Here is a 22934-nt window from a genome sequence, read left to right as displayed (position 1 = left end):
GTTTTCTTCTGTGTCGGATTCTCGAAGATAAAAAGTTAAAAAGGAAAATAGAAAACTCTGGAACACAAAACCATACGAACGCTGGAGACACAATATGTAAATAACCACTTGGGGGCGCCAGAATAAGTATCTTTCCCTTCCTTTAGTATAGCAGGCAGCCGGAGATTACATCGGCTCGTTGGTCTAGGGGTATGATTCTCGCTTAGGGTGCGAGAGGTCCCGGGTTCAAATCCCGGACGAGCCCTCCTTTTTAAAAAACTTCCTTGATGAATTAAAAACTTTCTGACTCTTAGAGCAATACACGCAATAAACACATGTTGGTGCAAAACTCGAAATTGAGGTTTTTGTTTTTGTTTTTTTTTTGAACATTACACCCGATACCATGAAAAGACAACGTGAAAACGTAAAAGTTTGAAAACATTTTAACACTTTGGAAACGCTGTCCCTACCCCGGCCAGTTCCCGAGTCGCGCGCGTGGGCAAGGGACGCAGAGTTCCGTTCTCGGTTGCCCGCAGGTGTGGTTTAACCACGCCCCATCCCGCGCCCGTCCAGCCGCGGGCCGGGTGCTGGGCGTCGGCAGGTGGACGGCGCGCCCCTTCTCGCCGACCGGCCAGTGCTCGGCGCCCTGCCCACGTGCGGCGGGGGTGTTGGGGGGACCAGGACTCTGCACCAGGCGCCTCTCTTTCCCAGCGCGCGTGCTGTAAGGGTACAGCGGTTCTCCCCCTTGCTCTCCGACGCACCGTGGCCATTTGGTACGAATGGATCCCATTCGATTTCTTCCTTCGCAAAATTGGGGGAATCAACATTCGAGCTCAAGGGACCAGAGCACTCTGTTTCATATAAGTGTGAGTAAGGAAAAAAGAATGAAAGGGTAAAGTGCGGAGGGAAAGAAAGAAAAGCCTGGGCTCGTCCGGGATTTGAACCCGGGACCTCTCGCACCCGAAGCGAGAATCATACCCCTAGACCAACGAGCCACTCTCGGCAGAGCGGTTCCCGGCGCCTCCCTTCAGCCTCGCCCCGCCTCTCGTCGCCTTTCCCGCCGACCCGACCTGCGACCTTTCTCCCACCGCCTGGACCGTGCACCCGCAGCGGTGGGCCTCGGAACCCCTCTCGCCTCAGCTAGACCACCCAGCGCCCGGGTCTACGCTGCACACGGCGTGGCGGCGGGCGCGGAGGCCGCGGCTGGGAGGGTGCGGGGCCCCGCGGGGTGCCGGCCGCGCAGCGTCTCGCCGCCGTCAGCGCTCGCTGGGCGCGAGGGGACCGTCGCGCCTGGCTCAGCCTCCCGTCCGCCCCCTCGGACGGCAGCCCGCTGCTGAAAGCAGGCGGGCGGAGCGGGCGCGGAAGAAACCCCGGAGGAGGGTTAAGAGCTAACTTTCCCAGTGCTGCTTATGGGATCTTGCAGGTACGGAGCTCGCAGGATGTTCGCCACGTCCCGCCCGTAGGCACTACGGGTCTCCCTTTGCAAAGGGAACGAAGGCGCCACACGCCAGGTAGCTCGCTCGGGGCGGTGGGCTAGAAAGGCTTCGGAAGGGGCGGCAGGTGGGGCGGAGGCGAGAGGCGCCTAGACGGCTGCAGGGGCCTAGAGGACTTCCGGCCCGGGCGCCCCCTGCTGCGGGAGGGCGGGGCCTCGACTCGCCCGCCCCCGGCGCCCCGCCCCCGGCGCCCCGCCCCCGGCGCCCCGCCCCCGGCGCCCCGCCCCCGGCGCCCCGCCCCCGGCGCCCCGCCCCCGGCGCCCCGCCCCCGGCGCCCCGCCCCCGGCGCCCCGCCCCCGGCGCCCCGCCCCCGGCGCCCGCCTCTTCCCAGGGCTGCGGAGGGCCAGGTTCAGGACCCCAAGCTTCCTTTGAGTCGGGGTCCGTGGCAGCCGTTGCTCCGTAGCTGTCAGCTCTCCCGAGGGGTCAGTGTTCTTGCCCCTTCACCTTTTGGAAGCTCCCCGCTTCCCCCAGCTTCTCTGCTCTTCGCCTCTCCCTTCCTCCTGAGGCCAGCGGGCTCTTGGGGTGTCTCTCAGTGACTGAAGGTCAGGACCTGAGCTCACGCCCTTGGCGGGGGCGGAGGGACACAAGTGAAAAGCCCTCAAAGCAGAGAGCAAAACTAAAAAACCTTTTTCATAACCGAATCTGGCCCCGTAGTGATCCCAGAGCCCTGCCCGAGGACGTGGCGGAGGAGGGCAGCCCGGCCAAGCCCTCTATTTGCTCTGATGGCAGGTCAAACTTTTAACGACACCCTCTCCTTGTCTGAGGTTACCCTCCTCCTCCTGAGCCGAGGTTTCAGAGCTTCGAACTCCTTCGTAGTTTGAGGACAGGTTCGGGGTGCGGTGGGTTCAGGGGTGACCGCGGGGCGGGAGGAGCTCTCAGCAGAGTCCTGAGCGATCCGCTTTGCCCTCTCCTTGAGACGGTGCCTTCGCTGGGCTCACTGTGCCCTGCCTGAGCTGGAGCCCCCTCCTGGGGCTCATTCCTTCCCCTCGCCAGGTGCCATGGGAGGTAAGGCTGGAGGCCTCTCCTGCCTCTGCCGGTGTCCCCGCTCTCAAGGTTGTTGTTGAATTTCCCACGCTTGCTTTCTCATCCCTTAAGCTGTCTGCCGTGACTTCAGAGGGCTCCAGCGAGACAATGCAGCATGATCTCCTTCTTCTGTAAGGGACCGTAAGTGGTGTCCAACATTTCATCCATGTAAATGTGACTTGACTGACGCATCTGCCCTTTTCCAGATTTCTAGGTGATTTCCTGAAGTGACATGGTCAAAGGAGGTGACCGTTTTTGTCCTTTGACGACTTCTCCGGCTCTTGAGGCAATTCCATGCCAATGAGCTTAGCTTGGCTGGTTAGCAAGTAAGGTGGAAACTGGCGTGGAAGAAGGGGACTGGTGGTTCTTGGAGAACTTTGAAACCTGTGCTTTGATGTTTTAATTTTACTTAAGGGATTTGGGGGCATCAAGGCTTTTTGAGAATGACGGTAACGTTAGGAGTCCGACGGAAGAAAGATACCTTTGACTTGGGGTCAGATGCACGAGAGGAAGATGGGGAGATTAGAGAAGGTCCATTAAGAGATGATTAGAATAACGCTGGGAGGATGTCAGCCTTGAAACTGTGAACGGCTTTAAACATCACTTAGGTTCCTATTTTATGATTAATGGTTGTGTGCCACTGAATTCGGACACAATCTAGACCTCCGCGGTGCAGAGTTGGTTCTGCCATGATGTGGTTACTCTTTGGAAATGAGAATACAACTTAATCATACGGCTCCGCCATTCAGAGGGACCTTCCTGCTCACTCGGCCCCCGGGACTGGACTCTCCACTGGGTGCCGAGCCTTGTTTGCTGCCTGTGAGGTTAGGCACCAACTGCCTCTCAGGCCACCGCAGTTGTCACCACTGGCAGATCTGCTTCACCACTGCAGGCCATGTCCCGATCCAAACAGAAACTTGAATCTGCTCGCACATGCGTGTCTTTTTCCAGGCTCCAGTCCAATATCCCATAGTAGCTTCAGCTACTTTTTACTAAACACATCTCTGGGTTTTGATGTGGTTTCCCCTCGGTGACTCTTTTTCTGAGGTTTATCTCATGCCTTCCTCTGGATTTTGCAGTCCCTGGATCATCAGAAATGAATCTTTGGAGCTGCCTCGGCCTGAGTGTTTTCTCTCCCAAGTTTTCACTCGATTTAAGCTTTGAGAGTGCACGAAGTCCTAGAGGGGATAGAAGTCCAAGGTCTAGATTGTGACAAGAACTACGTTCTGCCAGAACACCATTTCCACCAGCGCATCTTATTTTCCTTCTGTTTCATACACACTTGGTCTTGCTCTGGAAGTTACTGGCTGGGGAGAAGAGGACAGAAGTGCACGGTTTCCATGGGCAACAAGTGTGATTGTTCATGATGGTGTGTGACAAGGAAGAAAGACGATTACATATCGTAAGATCTTAATTTTGTTACAACCAAGAATTAAAACAAAACAAATATATATATGTGTGTATGTATATATATATACATACACACATATATATACACAGATTTAAAAACTAGAAAAATCCATAAAATCTTAACACTAGTGATTTCTAAGTAGAGGAATTACAATTTTTTGCTTATTTTTCTTTTCCTCCACAAGTTGTTTAAAATAAAGTTGTACTGCTTTTATAATGAGGAAAAAAATAAGGATAATGAGTATCTTGAAATCACAAAGGAACACAGAGTGCTTAAAACTTTCTTTGTGCTTGGTGGAAGACAGGAGATACAGAATCAGAGGCAATGCAAAGCAGGGCCTTTGCTTTTTCATGCCAGCTGCTTCCAGAGGTGGTCAGTGAGTGACTGTCACCCCTGAGGGGCCAGGGGCAGCTGTGATGGGGACGTGCCCGGCACCATGCCGCACCTGCGGCTTCCTTAGATAGTCTGATAGGAGTGATCAGTGTTGGAAGTCCTATTATTTTGAGTACCAGCCATATATAATCATCCTAGAGTCTTGTTCTGAATGCTGGTACATTCCAGACAATTCCAGTACATTCCAGTACAATCCAGTCCACTCATCCTTTAAAAAAGAGACAGTTGAGAAGTGTGATAATTGACGTGACAGGTTTGCCTAAATTCAAGTACTTTCCTGAAATCTGTATGTAAAACTACACCATGAAGGGCCAGAGTCATTACTTATGGGAGTACCCAGGGGACTCTTGCTCATTTTGACCCCTTCCTTCTGTATCATGTGCCCCTCCTGGCATCTCCCTGGCAATGCGAGGACCAGGGTGTTGCAGCTCCCACAGAGAAGCCCACAACTTGCCAGGATTAGAAGGAATAAGAAGCCTTTTTGCTTCTGTTTTTGAGGGGGATGGTTTTGCCCTGGTGGCTCCCTTTTCACTGAGAAACATGAAACATACTCGTTGTCTCCTCCTCCTCTGTGGGGTCTCAAAGAACCACGGTTTCCTGCCCCATTTGACCACGGTGGAGCCTCTCCGGAATTCCCACAGCTTTGTGAGATTTGAGGGCAGAGCTGGAATAAACGTCTTCTCAGCAACCATAATCTCTGGGGTCGGGACCTCACTGGACTGAGGGGGAACCTGGGTTACCCCAAGCAATACTGGGAGGTGAGAGAAGTGTGTCTCCTGCCCCTAGACTTTTCTATACCTTGCTCTTTTTTTCAACCCCATCTGGGGAGGATCTCAAAAACCAACTCAACCCAGGCTGGGATGACAAAGGAGACTTAAACTATTCCTTCTCTCAGGACATGCGTTTTGATTGGGGAAGAAGACCGAAGCCAGTGGGATCAGGGGCTAATTATGACATTTCAGGCATCTGGTATCAGATAAGGGAGGTGTTGGGTAGCGATAGATGTTGAAAATAATCCTACTCCAGCTCTGAAATCAGTTCAATCATTCATTACTTAACAAATATTTATTGAGCACCTATAACGCATGAGGCACTATACACAATGAAGAACGATACAGACATCATCTTTACCCTCATGGAGCTCCAGGTTAGCTCTGGACAAGCAACACATTATTTCATGAAATTATGAGACTCATTTTCACTGGTGGCTTATGAAAAGAAATTCCATTTTATTTGAGTAGCGCTTGCATTTTGCTCAGTGGTCTTGGTATCTTCAGAAGTCATCTGGTCACACATCATATAGAAGCATTCTATTCATACTATTTTTACCTGGTCCATAGAGCATCAAGTTGATTAAAACAAATTTAATTCTTTAGTAAACAATGGAATAGTAGTTTGGTGTATCTGGGATTTCCCTGTTGGACGCATCTGGCGTGTGTGTGTTTGCCTACCCAGCATAATTCCCTTTGGTAACAGCACCCCATTTGAGCTCCGTTGTTCCCATTCACAGTCCTTGCAGATTGCACAGGATTGACCCTTAGCTCCTGGCAGGGGGTCAGGGTGGTGGTGTCATGTGACCCAGGCCTGGCCAATCTGAACTCTGCATCTCCTTGGTCACAAAGACTGGTTCAGCTAGGAACATGTGATCCACAGGGGCCTATAGAAAACCTTTGCAGGATTTCCTCCCCCCCCCCCCCCCCCCCCCCCATGTTATCGAAAAGAATCTGCTTTTTCCAATTGGTTTGCAGGCTGTGAAGAGCCTGGTTGGGAATATGGCCAACACAGAGGAAAGCAGAGACCAAGAATGAGAGGTTTCTGATACTGAGTGTTGTATTTAGGCCTATCCATGGATTTGTAGGTTACTCAGTATATAGGTAGAGAGAGAGAGAAAGGCAGGGGGAGAGAGGGAGAGAGAAAGGCAGGGGGAGAGAGGGAGAGAGAGGTTGATTCATATAGTTTTGGTTTTCATCAGCCAATCTGAGTTGGGCTTCTTTCATTAGCAACTGAAGGTCCTCATTCATTCAACTAAACTATTACACTCCCTCAAGTATTTAATCAAAAGAAGATGATGAACCGATTGCCTGTCCACTAGTTTCTTCCTTTTATTGGACATATATTTACTGTCTAGTCTACTGATCACAGGCCCAAACCAACGTGGTTCAGGGTGACCTCATGAGGAGAGTGGAGGGCTCAGACCCCGGGGCTTCTTGTGGTCATCTGGTTATCTGGTTCCACATGCAACTGAAACAGTGTCACAGCCCCCTATTAAACACGGGCACATCCTTTCAAAGCATCCGGGGTTTTTTCCTTGCTCCGTTTCTGGAGAAAGGGAGGATACAGTTTAAAATTCAAGCTGGATGACAGAGGTACAGGAGGAGGGACTCTGCCCCCTTTCTTTCGCCTTGTAGCTGTGAAGAATCGGTGTTTTCTTTCAAGCCTATTAGGAAGCCCGAAGGAAACACAATCTTCCTGGCCCGGTAAGGACCTGGAGCTATCTAAGACAGCCCTAGATTCCTTTGATCCTCAACTTGGAGACCCCAGATCTGCAAATGCAACACATAATCAGAGTTGTTTCGGGAGAGGAGAGGGATAACCGGCTGGCCTAGCCTGTGGCGGGACCCGGGGTTCTGAGGTCCCTGCACTTTGTGAACTCCCTGCTGAGAGCCCCCATCACTAATGACAACCTCTGGGAATAGGGTCTCTGCTTTCTCACAAAAGAGGTTCAGCAATGTGACTAATAGGGGCCCAGGCAGACAGACAGGTATGCTGACCCCATCACGCCTGCTCCTTCCGTGTCCCATTCCCGTCATTTTGTATTGCTCCTTACTCACCTGCTGCTGTAAGGTGTAGCCGCCCCAGACGAAAAATAGTTTCATCTTCACATCTACATCCCGTGCTTTCTGTTCCAGTCCTTTTTCAAGTCAAGGGAAGTGGCAGATGTCCCCTTTATGTCACACATGCTCATAATCATGCACACATTCACTGAACTCTGGGCTGAATATGCGTGCGTGTAGAAATAACCCAAAGACATATATAATCGTTTGCGGGGGGGGGGGGTATACATCTCTGTTGATGATAGATAGATAGATGATTGGATGGACAGATATACATTATATAGACCTCAAATTAACTGAAACACACATCTCCCAAAATTCTGCGAAAACATAAAACTTCTAATATTGGGCTTGACTATGTTACAAGTTTTAGAAGATGCATGTATTTAAAAATAGTTTTGAAAAAATATATATCCCAAGTATTAACACTATTCTGGCATTAGGAAAACTGTAACAGGATGAAAACATAGAGGTACCGGCAGTGACATAAGGCCCTTTATCTGGAGGACTATTTTCTGAGTCAGGGTAGGAGGTGGTCTAACAGGCCTCCAGAAAAACGACTGCCCACCTACCTCATCAGCACAACGAGACACTGAAATACTCGAACCTGAGTAAGAACCAACCCTAAAGATTAAACATTTATGTGGATTGACCTCTTTGGGCACGAGTGCATCAAGAGGGGAGGAGGGTATTAGTCAAGGAACGGGTAGTCAGGCCCCTGTTCCTTGCAAAGCCCCTGCACTTTCCACAAAGAACATTAAAGCGAAAGCTACCCAGTGAGAACAGACTGAAGACCCAACCCTCCTCCTGAGTCTGGAAAGAGAGCCCGGGCTTTGATTCCAGAGCAGCTTCCCAGGGAATCTAGGAAGGATGTTCTAGTTTTGTACCTTTCAAAATATGATGCTCTAAGCACCTCCCAGGAAAGATCTACTCCATGCTCAAGATCTCCTCCTGGAAGTGCAAATCTCATCCCTCCAGGCCCAGAGGGCAGGCATCGTTAAGGAATCCTTGCTCTGCACACAGCAAATGCAGCGCACGGAGCCGTGAAACCTCTTGACATCTGCTTCTCCATGAGGTTTGCTCCCTGCCTCCGCCTCCTCCCCCCTCCCCCTCGGCAGAAGAGGGACGGCTAAGCCTGTCACCTCCCGGTGTACCAACAACTAGAAAACTACCCAAAAGTAAAAGCTCCCTCTGGATGGAACAGATACCTATTTTTTTAATGTTGCAGTAAGTATCTCTTTCCAGTCCAAGGATTAAAAACTGGCTGGCCAGTTCAAATTTGGATGAAGCTGAGAGGCTGTCTCCGGGTCTTGATACAATGTAAGGTCTTCTGTAACTTACAGGATTTATATTTCCAGCGACACTATTTTCTTTTGTTCCTAGCCGGTCTGAAATTAGTTCTTACTTACATCTGAGAATCATAAAAACTTGTCAGAACAGTAAAAAGGCTATCGCTTTACACAAACAAAATCTGATTAGATAAATCAGAATCCAGTTCCGACGTCAGCCGCAGGGACAGGTGGGTGTGGATAGGATTCAGACCCCGCAGCTGACCAGTATTCCTGGGAGTTGTGACCACAGTAAATTGTTTTAAATAATTTTTGTTTGTCTGCTTTTAACCAAGTCCAGTAAGTGACACAAACTCAGGCTGATAAAAGGCTGCTGCCCTCTGCCGGATCTCTGTCTGCAAGGGGACGTTCAGCGTGGAGACCCGGAAATAACACGCTCTGTCTTCAGGCTGCCTCCGACCCACCACGAAATTCTGCTTTGGCTTCATTTGCTGCTACTACTCTCGCTGCTACTTCTAAAGAGAGGTCTCCAGCAGCTGCATCACTAGGCACAAGGAGCTCTTCACATTTTAGTGTCCTGGACAGGAGTGTCATCCTGTGAACAGAGGAGGAAAGAAGGAGTTAGGAAGAGACGGTGGGGAAAATCCTCAGCACATCTTGGGGATGCCAGATCGAGCAATAATTGTACCACCAGTAGAAGTGACGGTAATAATAACGCTATGTGCTTGATGTATTTTTTTTTTTTTTTTTACATGCATCAACCCATTTATTCCTCACAAAAGCGACAGGAGTTAGGTACTTCTATTAGCCCTGTTCTACAGGTGGGGCAATTAAGGCACAGAAAGGTCAAGTGACTTCTAGGTCACACAGCTAGGAAGTAATGGAGTCAGGATTCAAAACCAAGGACCAGAGCTTGAGCCCTCAACTACTAGGTGACATTGCCTGTTCCCTGACACCTGACTTCCCATGTGCTTCCTGCCCTAGCTTCTTAGCCACTACCTCACCCCACTGAATTTCATCTTCCTATTACGCTGCTCCAAGATCTTTGGTGGCATAAAAGTGCAACAAGAACAGAAGGAATCGAAAAGAGAAGGTGGATACTTAGTAAAAGGACAGGAAAATAGCTATTTATTCAACACTATCCAAAAGTATAAGTTTTAGCTCCCTCTGGGATGAGCTGGCCTTACCACCGTGAGTTCTCCGGCTGGGAAAGAGACATTTATGAACGCACCCGAGGCATCAGGTAGCATGTGCCGTTGCCCCCGCCAATGGACTATACTGAGTGTGTGGAGGCGCCTGAGTCTCTGGGGGTGTCTGTCCTTGGGGCGGTCGGGGAAGGCCTATGGAAGGCCGAGATTCAGTGGGAGGATTTCCAGGTAGCAGTGAAGGTCACCTCGGTTGGGGGTGCAGGCGTTTCTGGTGGGGGGCGGAGGATGCATCGCATCTTGTGGAATGCAGGGTGCTGCGGGCCGGCTGGAGTCCTGCGCCATCACAGGGGAAAGGGAATGGATGAGGGGAGTTCAGCATGCTGAGGAGGGTGAACTCAAGTGGGATCAAAGGTTTTGCGGTAGGAGAGTAGCCACGGAGGTGGCATTTTCGGGATGATGAGCTTGGTGCTCGTGTACGCGGCGGGTCTGGAGACCAGGGGATTCTGTTCGGAGTGGGTTGTGACTGCAGAGACAAGAAGGGCAGAGCTGGGGCCACGGCGGAGATGGAGGGACAGCAGAAGGCACCAAATGGGAAACTCCCTGAGACCCAGATGATTAGGTAGGGAGGTGGGAGAAATTAAGTACCTCATCAGCAGAAATGCTTAAAGAGAACAAAGGAAACCAGTAGAACCCTTTGGCTTCCAGTAGAATACAAGTAAAGACACAGCAAGCAGGAGGAGTTTGGTTCTGGGTGTGAGGGGCTGGCAGGCATCCGAGCACAGTGCCCTGTCCGTGTGGGGTTGGGACACAGGCCAGGCTGGTGCTAAGCAGTCAGGAGCGGCCCAGTGGCTGGTGGTGAGGCCCAACCTCAGGGGTCAGTCACAAAACACAACAGCTAGAGTGTGGGAGCCGGGGCTGAGGACAGAATGTGGCAGCTCTTCTTTAGGAGGGGGAGGGAGGGAGGCTGGCTGGGTGGCCCAGTGCTGACAGACACTGGTGGGAGGGAGGTGGCATCCGGGGCAGGTTGCCAGCGTCAGCCCCTTGGCAGAGGTGAGGATGACCAGTCTTTGGTGGCACTTAGAGCTTCAATTCTTAGTTCAGAGCACGACCACAAGGGGAAGCAAATGAGAGGGAGACAGAGCGATAGGGGAGGGGCAGACTTGGGGGCTATTTCTTTAGGACTGGGCAGATCAGAGCAGGTCTGTAGGCAGAAGCGGGTGAGCTAGTGAGGGGCTAGAAACCTGGAAGAATACATGGATGGATGAAATCCCCAGTGTAACCCCTCACTTAAAATGCACAGACACACACTACAAGCGTCCTGTAAAAATGTCCAGCAACTGGCATTTGGGGAAGCCAGATCACAGCAGATGGGGGTTCGTCTGAGCAAGTAGGGACCTGTTCTCGGATTCACACGCTGAGGGTCTGAGGCAGGGAGCGCCCCAGCTGCTCTTCCTTTCAGTCACCTAGGAGGTGAGGTCGTCTGCAGAGCAGGAGGGGCTGGGGGAGGAGTAACTGAGGAATGTGGGTGAAGACTGGCTCAGCCCGGTTGGTAAGAGTTCCTAATAGATCCAGGCAGCATGGCCGTGTGAATTGCACAGTGACACGCACGAGTCTCAGCAAAGAAGGTGGTGCGACGGTGGCTTAGCTTTGCAGATTAGAGAGAGAGGAGGTCAGTGGGAAGAGGGCAATGAAGGGGGCACCCGGGTGGCTCAGTCAGTTGAGCGTCCGACTCCTGATTTCGGCTCAGGTCATGACCCCAGGGTTGTGGGATCGAGCCTTGGCGAGGAGCTTGCTTATGATTCTTTCCCTCTGCCCCTCTCCCCCACCCACATGCACTGTCTCTCTCTAAAATAAAAAAATAATTGGGGCGCCTGGGTGGCTCAGTCGGCTGAGCGTCCGACTTCGGCTCAGGTCATGATCTCGCGGTCCGTGAGTTCGAGCCCCGTGTCGGGCTCTGTGCTGACAGCTCAGAGCCTGGAGCCTGTTTCGGATTCTGTGTCTCCCTCTCTCTCTGCCCCTCCCCTGCTCATGCTCTGTCTCTCTCTGTCTCAAAAATAAATAAACGTTAAAAAAAAAATTAAAAATAAATAAAAAATAAAATAAAACAAAATAAATGAGGGCAATGAAGGTGCAGGATAGCACTGAAGTGCCAGCCATGGACCTGGTCCCTGTGACCCCCCTGAGTTCTCAGTGTAGGACAGGTGCTAAGGGAGGGGCTGAAGAGGGAAAGCACAGGAGTGTGTTCCCAAGTGAGGAGAGACAGGCCAAGAACTGAGGCTCGGAGACCTGCCCACTTAACCAGGAGGGAAAAGTAAACAGAGTTCTAAAGGCAGGGGAGGCCCAGGAGAAGGTGGTATCTCATCAGCTGAGGGAGAAAGGAATTTCGAATCAAATACTGAGAGATCAAGGAGAATGCCCGGGAAAAGCAGTGGAACCAGGCAGCGAGGAAGCCACACTTGTCGGTCCTATGAAGTCTTGAATGTGATGTCAAACATCCTGAGTGTCGTCCTCGGGGTAAATTTATCTCTGGCATCACCTGAGCGCCCTACACGGTACTGGGTACGTAACAAGCATCTGAGAACCACTTGTTCAGTTTATTTACAGTGTGGGAGCCAGATCTTACTCGGTGCCCTCTTTCCGGGGGTGCTTTGCCTGTACACAGAAGCCCGTGTTGTGATTTGATATAGCCAGCCTGTTCCAGGACTGGAGTTCCCGGAATGGCTCATTCTTTAAGCACCAAATGTTAAAATACTTGTGAGGGGCTGGGTCACAGGCGGTTAACCCTCCACAGCGCCGATGCCTCGGGCCTTAGGTGGCCTTCCCCTGCTCTCTCTTGAAGGAGTCGCTCCGTCCTCTGTGCCTCACATAGGGCTGCCGTCCCTGGGAAGAATCACATTTATTCCCATCTTGTCTTTGTTCATCTCTTTATCTGTCGTCATTATTGAGAGGGACAAAGAGGATGGGAGTCGACACGCCTCCCGGGATACAGGAATCCGCGGATGTGCAGAGATGCTGTGTGATGTAGCTTATTCTGATGACTAGAGCCCATGTCCGTCATGTCAACACTGAGCTCTGTGACCTTGGACAAGGTCATGTCCCCTCCTGGAGCTTCGGCTCCTTCCTCTCGAAAACCAGGAGGTTGGAGGAAGGGTGTCAAAGTGTTGTGCCTCTGTGACAGGTGACAGGTCAGGAGGGGGAGAAGGACAGAGAGGTGGGGGGTGGGGAGCTACTCTTTGGGACCTGGGCCTGGGTTTGGAAGCAGAGCGCTCGTGAGGGTGCGGGCATCCGGCTCCCTCCCCAGGGCTGTCAGATACAAGTGACCCGAGAGGTCCAGGTGAGCCTGTCCCAAAGCTCCCAGAGCTTCTGCAGGAAGCCTTCTCTACCTGAGACCTCCCTGAAGCTTTTCCACCAGGGTGACTTCCTAACCCTTCAAGACTAGAAGATGCTGCCAGTGAGAGGGGAAGCTCTCCTGGGAAGACAGGCGCCTCCTAGCCTGAAAATCAGAGGCAGCAGCCACTGGCAGGTGGCCACGTGGACTCAGTGGCTTCATCGTCAAAAAGAAGTGAGGATCTGAGGGGCACCGAGGTGGCTCAGTCGGTTGGGTGTCCGACTTTGGCTTAGTTCGTGATCACACGGTTCGTGAGTTCGAGCCCCACATCGGGCTCTCTGCTGTCAGTGCGGAGCCTGCTTTGGATCCTCTGTCCCTTTCTCTCTGCCCTTCAACCTGCTTACACACACTCTCTCTCAAAAATAAACAAACATTAAAAAAAAAAGTCCGTATCCGAGGCACGTGTTTGCGTTCTGGACACCTGGTGGAGGTCTCCAGGTGACAGGATCAGATCATGCATCTATAATGGGCGGTGTTAAAGAAACGTGAAGCATCTTTGTCTAACAGCCCAGCCAGAGGGGTCTTAGTCATACCTCAAGAGTCTTTGGGACTCACACCTTCTCTCTTGAGTGGGAATAACGTGAGGGTCCCTGGTGAGTTCCCCTGCCCCCAAACACATCAACCCCTCTGATACGTCTAGTTCTATCATTAGAGATGATTTCTTTTGGGTCAAGCAGTTTTCTCCTTTTTAAAAATTCGTTCATTCACTCAACACATATACTTTTTAAGAACTACAATGTTCTGGGTTTAGTGGCAAAAGCTGGGGATCAGTGATGGGGAAAAAGTAGAGAGAGATGATAAGAAAATAAGTAAGAGTGTGTCAAATAGTGATACACACCATGATGGCAAAGTGGAACAGTGGATGAGAGTAGCCGAGTGGTCAAGACAGGCCCGAGGGACATCCGAAGGATGGGTGGGAAGCGTCCCAAGTGGGGGACAACCGGGACAGAGCTCTGAGCAGGGAGTGAGCTTGGTATAGTTGAAGAACCAAATGACCACTGATGTGGCTAAAGCACAGTGAGGGGAAGGATCAGGGGCACCTGAGAGCAGCAGGGCCTCACAAAGGGTTTGGATTTACTCTGAGTGCACTGGGATATCGTGGGACAGGGGATGGGGAGGCGTAGTGGGATGCACACCCAGAGATATGTCCAATCCTAGCCCCCGGTACCTGTGAATGTGGACTTACTTGAAACTGGGATCTTTGCAGATGTAATTAAAGACCTCAAAATGATTCTGGATTTAGGGTGGGTCCTACATCCAATGCCTGGTGTCCTTCTGAGAGAAATGAGGGGGGTTGGGGATGCATAGAGCCAGGGAAAGACCCCATGAAGACAGAGGCAGAGATTAGAGTGACGGGTCTACAAGCCAGGGAATGCCGAGGATTGCTGACGGCTGCCAGATGCTGGGAGAGGCGAGGAGGGGCCGGGGGTGCCAGCGGCCATCAGAAGTTAGGGAACCGGCTCGGGACAGACTTTCCCTCCGAGCCTCCAGAGGGAACCAACACTGCCCACACCTCCAGAATTGTGAGAAAATAAAATTTCTATGGTTTTAAGTTCCCAAGTCTGTGGAATTTGTTATGGCAGCCCTAGGTATTGAATACAGGAGGTGAGTAATTTTAGCCACGAGTAGATGATCTAAACACACACACTTTCTCCTTTGCTTGTGCTTCGAGCTTCCCCGAGACAACTCCCTGCCCACTGCCACATTCCGCCTTCTTCAGAGTGCCCTAAAGAGCTGCTGGTCCCCCACACTAGCCGAGTTGATGGGGAAGGTGCACCCCCTTCATCTCTGAGCCCCTCCGGCAGGGAGCTGGGCCCAGGGCCCTGACTCAGTCACCTCGGTCTCCACACACACCCACAGCAAAACAGACCTCCGAATGGGCAGGAAGGTGGAGACAGCACGGGCCTCCTTTCTTGTCCCTCTGTCCCCTCACATTTGCCACAACTTGTCTCAACCCAGTGCCTGTGTTTCTGCACACTTGAGCTCATCTGCGAGGAAGTGTGAGCAGGCACACGCTGGCCCCGGCCCTGCCTCCTCAGGGGAACACGCCGGCCACTCACCTCTGTCTTGGGGGCCTCATCGCTGGGGTTGCAGCCTGGCTCCAGAACGGCCCCCTCTTCGTCCTTTTCCTCGCCTCTCCCCTGCTCAAAGCTGTGGCCGCCCTCCACTCCTCCAGAGGGGCTCGGTGGGGCCTCCCCCGCAGCTCCCTCCGCCAGCCCCTTTGTGTCTTGGCAACTCTGCCCAGGCTCACCCTCTTCATTTTCTGCCCTCTCCTCCTTCACCTCTGCAGACTTTCCTGTCTGTTCCCCGGCTGGTTTTTCTTCTGTGGGGCTCCTGCACCCGTTCGCTGCCTCCGGGTTGGAGGCCGGGGCTGGCTGAACGGCCTCCTCCTTGGCTGGACGGGTGCCGGCCTCCTCTTCAGAGCCCCCCACAGCCTCCTGGTGATGCTGGGCTTCCCCCGGGGCCCTGCCCTTCTCCTCCTGCTTCTCCGTCCTGCTGGACATCCTCCTCAGAGGAGGCTTCTCCTGGGACCCCAGCTCCCCCACCGGCTTCTCACTGGGCGGCGGGGACCCCGGGGCCTTGCTCTTGGATGGGAACACCTCATCCCCATTCTCTTCCTTGGCACCATTCTCCTGGGATGACTCGGGGGGCCTGAAACCTCCCAGGTCCCCACAGTCTGACTGAGACCTTCGGAATCGCCTGGAGGGAGGGCGCCTTTTTATCGAGCCCCTCGTCCGCACCTGGAAGAACAGGTGAAGAAAAATTATATGAAGCCTGTAAAAAAAGGCCAAGAGGAGGACGGCATGTTCCTTCAACGTCCAAAGCACCGCTCTGTCAGCCAGCTGTCAAAGGGTCATTTGATTTTCCAGGAGAATGTACCCTGTGTGCTGTGTATCACTGGCTAGGGCCCCAGGGGGGTCGTGAAAGCACATGGTAACCCATAGGTTTTTGTCTCATGAAAACGCAAATGCTTTCCCTCCACTAAAAAGGATAACCTCCAATTTTATTATCCTGTGAAACGTTCATCAGTTTCATGTCTAACTTAGCAATTTGATTCTAACATCTGTTTCTTCAATTGCCTATAAATAACCAGTTGTTTGTTCTCTGAATGAGCTTTACCATCTAAATTGACAAGCTGAATAAAATCTCTCTCTCTTGTGAGTAAGGGTCACGTTTTAGCGTTCAGGAAATTATACTTTGGCAAAGGTGAACCCAACAGAGGAGAGGGTTAAGGGCCTGCTGATGGCCTGGCCTTGCTCTGGGACCTCATGGGCACACCGCTGGACAGCTGGTGACTAGCTTCACCCCCTTCCCCGGCGTGGCCCTCCTGGCCCTCTGCAGCACTGGCTAATGCCAGGAAAGCTGAGCAGCTAGATGCCTTTGCTTTCCAGGAACCAGGTCCACCGTGAGCAGAAGCCATGCCTTAGAAGCGTCCAACGGAGCTGCCTGAAGATCCTCTCCTCTCTGGGAATCACTCAGGCCTCACGTAGGCCCACTGGACTTGGCCATAACTTCAACGGAAATGTTTATTTGGATGCCCTACTTTATTCATGTGATGTGTCCTTATTTAAGTCTTTATATGTAGATGAAATCTTATTTTTATAAACCTCAAATCTGATTTTTCCCACTGGCTTACATTTTGGCTATTTGTCAATTCTAGTTCCTTCTCAGAAATTTGGAGTCAATACTTGGTTTAAAAGGGCTTCCTAGGCCCTTTCCTGAGACCCTGGTGCTGCCAGCCCTACAAGCTATCAAGGCTCCGCCCGGCCCTCATGATCAGAGGGTTCAGGAATAACCTTGCCTCACTCTGCTGCTGTCAGAAGGCTAAAGCCTCCAGTATTACAACCTGGGGGCAGTGCCTCCCTCCCTGCCCCGACTCCCTAGCCTCCCTAGAGAGCACCTTATGAAGAGACAAGGCTCACCCCTGGATTCCTCTCTGCCGTCAGGGGTCTCTCTCTGGGCTGGAGGATCTCCAACCTATCCCCAGCCAGCAGACTCAAGCCTTAGCGCCAGTTTGTTTCCCTGGGTCCTACCTGTTTCTACACATTTGACTTTCTTCCCCTAGATGGGTTTTCTGGAATGGCCCAAAAGACCCCACTCTTTCCATCTATAACTTTAAAGTTATATCCATCTGCCATTCCCTGGAGTCACACGCCCCTTATGTCGGCCCTTGCCTGGCTCTGGCCCAGATTTGCTGGACACCTGCACGGGCTGTATTGGAGAATATCTCTGATTCGTACTGTGTATGGCATCAGGCAGAGGATCTGATGAAAGGAAGCACACACATCAGGGCAGCATCTACAGAAATGGGCCCTAGGTACATCCTTTTGCAAAGGGAACCGTTTGGATGTTCTTTAACGGGCAGGCTGCAGTAAGAATGATTTAAACCCATACTGGGTCGCTTAGAAGTATTAACATCAAGCCAGAACAGAATGTTCTGGAGTCCCAGTGACCCTGCCCACCCTCTGCATCAATCACCGATCGGGCCTTTAGCGTTTATTTTCAGCTTTTGACACGACTCTCTGTGCAGCTGGGGTCGGTCCTGAATTCTCACCCCTCTCTCCACAAAGGATAGAGCGTTCCACTCCCCAACTGTGCTTTCTGGGCGAGCAGCACAGCTACTGGGACAGGGGATGAGAGGCAGGCTAGGCAGAGGGGTGATCTCAGTCACAGATCACCAGCAACAGAAGAAATTTCCCCTCTGCTGGAAACCAACTCCGACTGCAGCTCAAAAGCGTCCTCCTTTCCCCGAGACAACATCAGGGCAGAGAAAATCCAGCAGGGCCACAGCGCTTCGGACCCAGAGGTTACCTTATTGTAGCAGGGCAGATGGCTGCCCTCCGGAGGCTGGTCAAAGCTGACCGGCACCTCCTCCAGCTCGCCAGCCTGACACCGCACACCAGGGCTGCTGGGGGTGGACGGCGGGCTCTGGAATGGTGACACCGCGGCCTTGAGTCCAGGACTCTTGGGTGAGGCGCCAGGCAGCAGGGCTGCTGGATCAAAAGCCAAGTTGGCCTGCCGAGAAAAGTGAGACGTTTCAAATGGGTGGGAGATGGGTATGTCTGCGTGAGCCTGTCGGGTGCCTGGCCTGGAACTGGTTGCGACTACATAACATGAGGCTTTTTGGGTTACTTCCTAACCAATTATCCACGGTCACATCGCGTCCGACCCCTGGAAACACTGCCTCCTCAAGCCATCTCTGGCTACCTGGCTCACCACAGGCTGCATTCCAGAAGGCCCAGAAAGTACCGATTTGGATCCAACAAAAATGCCCTGGAACAGCTCCAACTTATACACAAAGAGGCCAAAGTAGCACCTGCAGGCACACGATCTCACAGCAAGTCAACGCCCTTTATCAACTTTCTCAGCAGAGCCAATAGTAGTCACTGCCTATAGGATGCCTCCTATTTGCTGGCATACAAAACCTTCCCCTCTACAACAGACCTGTGTTTTCCATTTTGTTCTGATCGTGAACATCAGGAAGGTGGCGAAGGAGCCTGCCCTGGGATTCAAGCCAGCTCTGCTGGTCTCTTATGCGTTGTTGGTAGATGGCCAGAAGAGTGGTGGACACAGCAGGCTGCCCAGCCCTTCCAAGAGGGAGCCCGCGGAGCAGACGTCAGTGTGTGCCCCACCTGGGCCATGGCGGGGCAGGTGAAACCAAATTCAAGGGCATCCGGAGGGCAACAGAGGGGAGAGGTTACCCAAAGGTAACAGAGGCCTGAGGGAGCCAAGAGCTGGGTAGGGGTGGGGGGCAGGGCGAGGCAGGTGGTCCCAGCTTCACCCTGTGGCAGTGGAGAAGGTGGTGGTGCAGGAGGGCCTGTGGGGTGGATTGCAGTGAGCACTGGGTCCTCTTTAGCACCATCGAGGGGCAGTCCTCCTGCTCTGGCGCCCTCTGGGTCTCCAGATCCTGGCCGAGCAGAGAGGACTCGCCCGGAAGGGATGGTGTGATGGGCAGATGACACAGTGGGAAGTACAGGGGCTCTCCACACAGACAGACCTGACTGCAAAGCTCAGATGTTTCACTTAGTAGCTGTGTGACCTCCAGTGAGTCCAATAAATAGCCTGAGTCTTGAACTGTATTTGTCCAAACCGGTTAGCATGACCGCCTGAGTCCTTCATGATCTGGTCCCTGGCACTCGCTCCTGCCATCACCCACTCATACTCCACACTCCCCGCCTCCCTCCAGAGCCCCCCCAGTGCCCCCTTCTTCCAGCCAAGGCTCTGCTGTCCAGGAGAACTGTGTGTGCTTTTGGACCTGCAGACTCTACGCTGTTATTCTTGTTTAGGAAAGTACCAGTATCTCCGTGATATTAAGAAAGACCTTACAGCAGGGGCGCCTGGATGGCTCTCGGTTAAGCATTGGACTCTTGATTTCCACTCAGGTCATGATCTCTTAGTTCATGAGTTTGAGCCCCGCACTGGGCTCTGAGCTGGCAGCACTGAGCCTGCTGGGGATTCTCTCTCCCTCTGCCCCTTCCTGACTTGTTCTCTCAAGTAAATAAATAAACTTAAAAAAAAAAGGCCTTATAATATGGACAAAACTCAGTCACGATAAGAATTAAGAACGTGAAGGTTGCATAGCAACGCTGTGAGCCCAAACCATGGCAAAAAGCAGCACATGGTGAGTGCCTGTGACGGCTTCAGGGCAGTGGACACTTGGGTTGGGAGTTAAGAGGTCTCCCTCCCACCCCTGCCCAATTTCAAGCTGGAAAGTTCCCTCTGTAAGACTGCCTGCAAATAAAATATATTTTGCTAGCCAGCAGGAAACTTGAACTTGGAATTATGGGCTAGTCCAGTGAAGAAAAATCATACCTCATAACTCATCTAATAGAGTATTTAGAAGGAAAGTCTAGCTGATGATGCATTTCTTAGTTCTTGGCCCCCCCCCCTTCCCAACAAAGTAAGGGCTCCTATGGCACCTGGCCAAATTGTCATTCTGTTCTTCTTTTTTTAAAAGTAGGCTCCAGAACTCATGACCCTGAGATCAAGACCTGAGCTGAGATGGAGTCTGACGCTTAACTGACTGAGCCACCCAGGCGTTCCTTGTTGCTGATGTTCTTAATGAGATTGAAGGATCAGTGATCACAACCTTCTTCTCAGTGGCTGAGCTTCCCAGAGACGCTCCTCACTGACGGGAAAGGGGAAGGAGACCGAGACTGCGGGGCACAGAGCATGTGGGAACTAACTTCTGGCACGCGGATGAGGGCTGAGGTGGGCTGCAGGAAGGCAAAGGTGCAGGTCCCGGGCTACACCCCTCAGCTGGCTGTGCATCGGGATCCTTTCTGAGAGACCCTCCTTACGTACGTACCCGGGAGCCTTGCACAGGCAGAAGCTCCTTCCCAGCTGCTGCTGCTGCTGTGGTGCCATCAGGCCTTTTCAGCAGGAGTTACCCTTCAGGGAGTCCCCTCCCACCGGCCACAGGGCGGGCTCAGGCCAGAAACCAGAGAGGCTTTTCTTGACCAGAAATCAGGCCCCGGCTCTCCCAGAGGTGGAACTGTAGAAGCGGCAGCTACTTGTCTCGGCACGCCTCTAACAGTGATTTCTGACTAGGTTTTCCTAGTCGGGCCCAAATGGGAGGATACGGTGCACAGGAGCCTTACGGTTCTCCTGGGTGGAGCACAGAGACCGTGGTGAAAGCTCTTGCGTCTTCCACACACCCTATCCAGACATGCCCCACTCCTCTGCGCTTTGGCTCACGCTGTCCCACACCAGGGGCACCTTCCTCCTTCCTTTCTAGCCACCCATCCCTGAGGACCAACTCAGGGTGTAGGTGTTTCATAAAGCATTCATTAATTACTCCTGCCCACTCTTCTCTCTTCTTGCTCTAAAATTCTAGAGCACGGCTCTCACCAGGGGCGACGGTGGGGGGCAACTGTGTTCCCAGGAGATGCCCAAAGACGTCTTTCATTGTCACAACTTTTGGAGCGTGCTACCGGCATTGAGTGAGTAAGGACCAGGGATGCTGCTAAACATCTTGCGATGCACAGGGCAGTGCCCCGCCACAAAATTATCCTGCGCGAACACTGCCCAGGTTGAGGAACTCTGATTTAGAGGAGTAAGAACTGACACACGGCAAGCACACCATTTAGACCTCTGGGGTTTCCTCTCCTTTAAGTCTCTTATTGTACTAGGTGTGAAAATCCCGTCTCCCTCAAAAGGCTGCGAGCTCAAGTACAGTGCCGCACGGTCAGTTCCATCCCCAGGAAAGGCAGCCAGCTGTGGTGCCATGGTGAGGGCTCTGGGTTCACAAGCTGATAGACGGAGAGGCGGGCATTCCAAACAACGGATTCTGCCATGTCAGTGCAATGCCTAGCTGTTGAATTTCAGCCCTGTGTAAAGCTGAAACGGTTCGTGGGGGCATTCAGGCCTTGCTTGGGAGGACTTGGCTAGTCCTGGAGTGTCTCTTGGGCTCTAATGTCTTTTTCCTGTAAGATTCTTGAGACATCCCATTATCCGCCAACCACCATGATCTGTTAACTTCATGAGCTCATGCTTGACATGATGTTTATTTTAGCTCTTTGCCCCTAGATAGGGCTCCTCATCCTTCACAGCTGGTTATCAGAGATCAACTCTTCAGGTGACAGATGGTGCTATCCCCAGGAGCCCCAAAGACGTGCACATGTTGCACAAGAGGTGGGGTGGCGTCAGAAGTAGCAATGGGTAACCACTGTGCACTTACCTGAAGCTTCTCAATCAGAGGCGAACTCTTCACCTTGATTTTAGGAGGGTGGCTTGCATTGGGCGGTGATTTCTACAGAGCAAATGGACCAAAACAATGGAATCAGTGAGGTGAAGGGAGGTGGGGTTCTGGCTGGAGCCCCAAAGGCCCAGGTGAAAGAAGAGGAGAAGTTGATTTCACCGCTTTCCCACTTAGCTTTCAGCAGCCCACCCACCTGGTCAGGGCCTGGGCCTGGGTGGGCTCCCCACCACCCCTCCCTCGTCTCACAGGTATAAGACCACTTGAATCTATGAATCAGAGCAGGCTGGACAGACATCTGAAACACAGGCGGTCTCCTGTTCCAGAAAGGATGACTTCATGGTCATTATGAGACAACAGACTATGTCTGAGGGGATGAGATCTTCACCTCCTGACCTTCAACAACATGAGCCAATGACGGGAGGGAATTCCAGAGAGAAAGGGCAAAATGACTATTTGTTCTGTTTGTACAAACAACAGAAGACACCACAGACCAAAGGTGAAAGCTTACAGAGGTTTAACTGAAATTTCTCCCTTGAACTAATGATATTTTGGAAAATCCAAACCACCAATAGTGTTATTTATAGATTATCATTTTCCAAAACATCGTTCATTTCGATTAAGCAGACATTTACCGAGTACCTACTACATTCCCGGCATTGTCTTGCCTGGTTATATGAAGATGAACACGATATGGTCTCTGGCCTCTAGAAGCGATCAATGGCTGATACATACATATAAAACCATACATATGGAGGCACCTTGGTGACTCAGCTGGTTAAGTGTCCGACTTCAGCTCAGGTCATGATCTCATAGCTTGTGGGTTCGAGCCCCACATCGGGCTCTGTGCTGACAGCTCAGAGTCTGGAGCCTGCTTCGGATTCTGTGTCTTCCTCCCTCTCTGTCCCTCCCCCACTCATGCTCTCTCTTGGTCTCTCAAAAATAAACGTTGAAAGAAATTTAAAAATAAAAAACAAAACCATACGTTATGTTCTGCTAGTTGGAGATATGTTTGTGATGAATGTAGGTCAGGAACCTTGTCTGTGTTTTACTGTATCTAAAAAGATGGACCCCTTCTTGTTTTGTCTAAAATCCCTGCAACTTGAGTCTGGTTCTACAGGTAAATGAGGACACTGATGATGACGATGGTGAAGAAGAAGATGGTGGTGACTTCCATGTTGTTTAGCAGAGGCCAAGGCACAAAAGGGATTTTTCTACAGTTTAGAGACCCCACACACATTACCTGCCCCAGCCCCCGTGGACTCATTTACCTGGATC

The 22934-nt window shown here is 51.9% G+C and overlaps 1 protein-coding gene and 2 non-coding genes across 5 annotated transcripts in view; 1 reads left to right on the top strand and 2 right to left on the bottom strand.

Annotated features, from left to right (window-relative positions):
* The first annotated feature begins 172 nt into the window (after nucleotides 1–172).
* Nucleotides 173–244, top strand: TRNAP-AGG. The gene has a single exon. It is a non-coding gene; the product is annotated as a tRNA-Pro (tRNA).
* Nucleotides 245–902: 658 nt separating this feature from the next.
* Nucleotides 903–974, bottom strand: TRNAP-CGG. The gene has a single exon. It is a non-coding gene; the product is annotated as a tRNA-Pro (tRNA).
* A 5016-nt stretch (nucleotides 975–5990) lies between these two features.
* The window catches only part of RCSD1 (RCSD domain containing 1), a 73460-nt gene continuing 56516 nt past the window's right edge, over nucleotides 5991–22934 (bottom strand). For all 3 annotated transcript variants that reach the window (XM_042925476.1, XM_042925478.1, XM_042925477.1), the window contains 4 exons: nucleotides 21639–21710; nucleotides 17771–17974; nucleotides 15019–15699; nucleotides 5991–9017 (listed from right to left, as the gene is read on the bottom strand). In XM_042925476.1, coding sequence (XP_042781410.1) covers nucleotides 8985–9017; nucleotides 15019–15699; nucleotides 17771–17974; nucleotides 21639–21710 — 990 coding nt within the window. In that variant the 3' untranslated portion in view covers nucleotides 5991–8984. The remainder of the gene's footprint in view (nucleotides 9018–15018; nucleotides 15700–17770; nucleotides 17975–21638; nucleotides 21711–22934) is intronic.

The sequence above is a fragment of the Panthera leo genome, chromosome F3, assembly GCF_018350215.1.
Source record: "Panthera leo isolate Ple1 chromosome F3, P.leo_Ple1_pat1.1, whole genome shotgun sequence".
In the NCBI taxonomy this organism is placed as follows: Eukaryota; Metazoa; Chordata; class Mammalia; order Carnivora; family Felidae; genus Panthera; species Panthera leo.
Note: the sequence above shows the minus strand (reverse complement) of the source record. Positions and strands in the feature narration are given on the sequence as shown.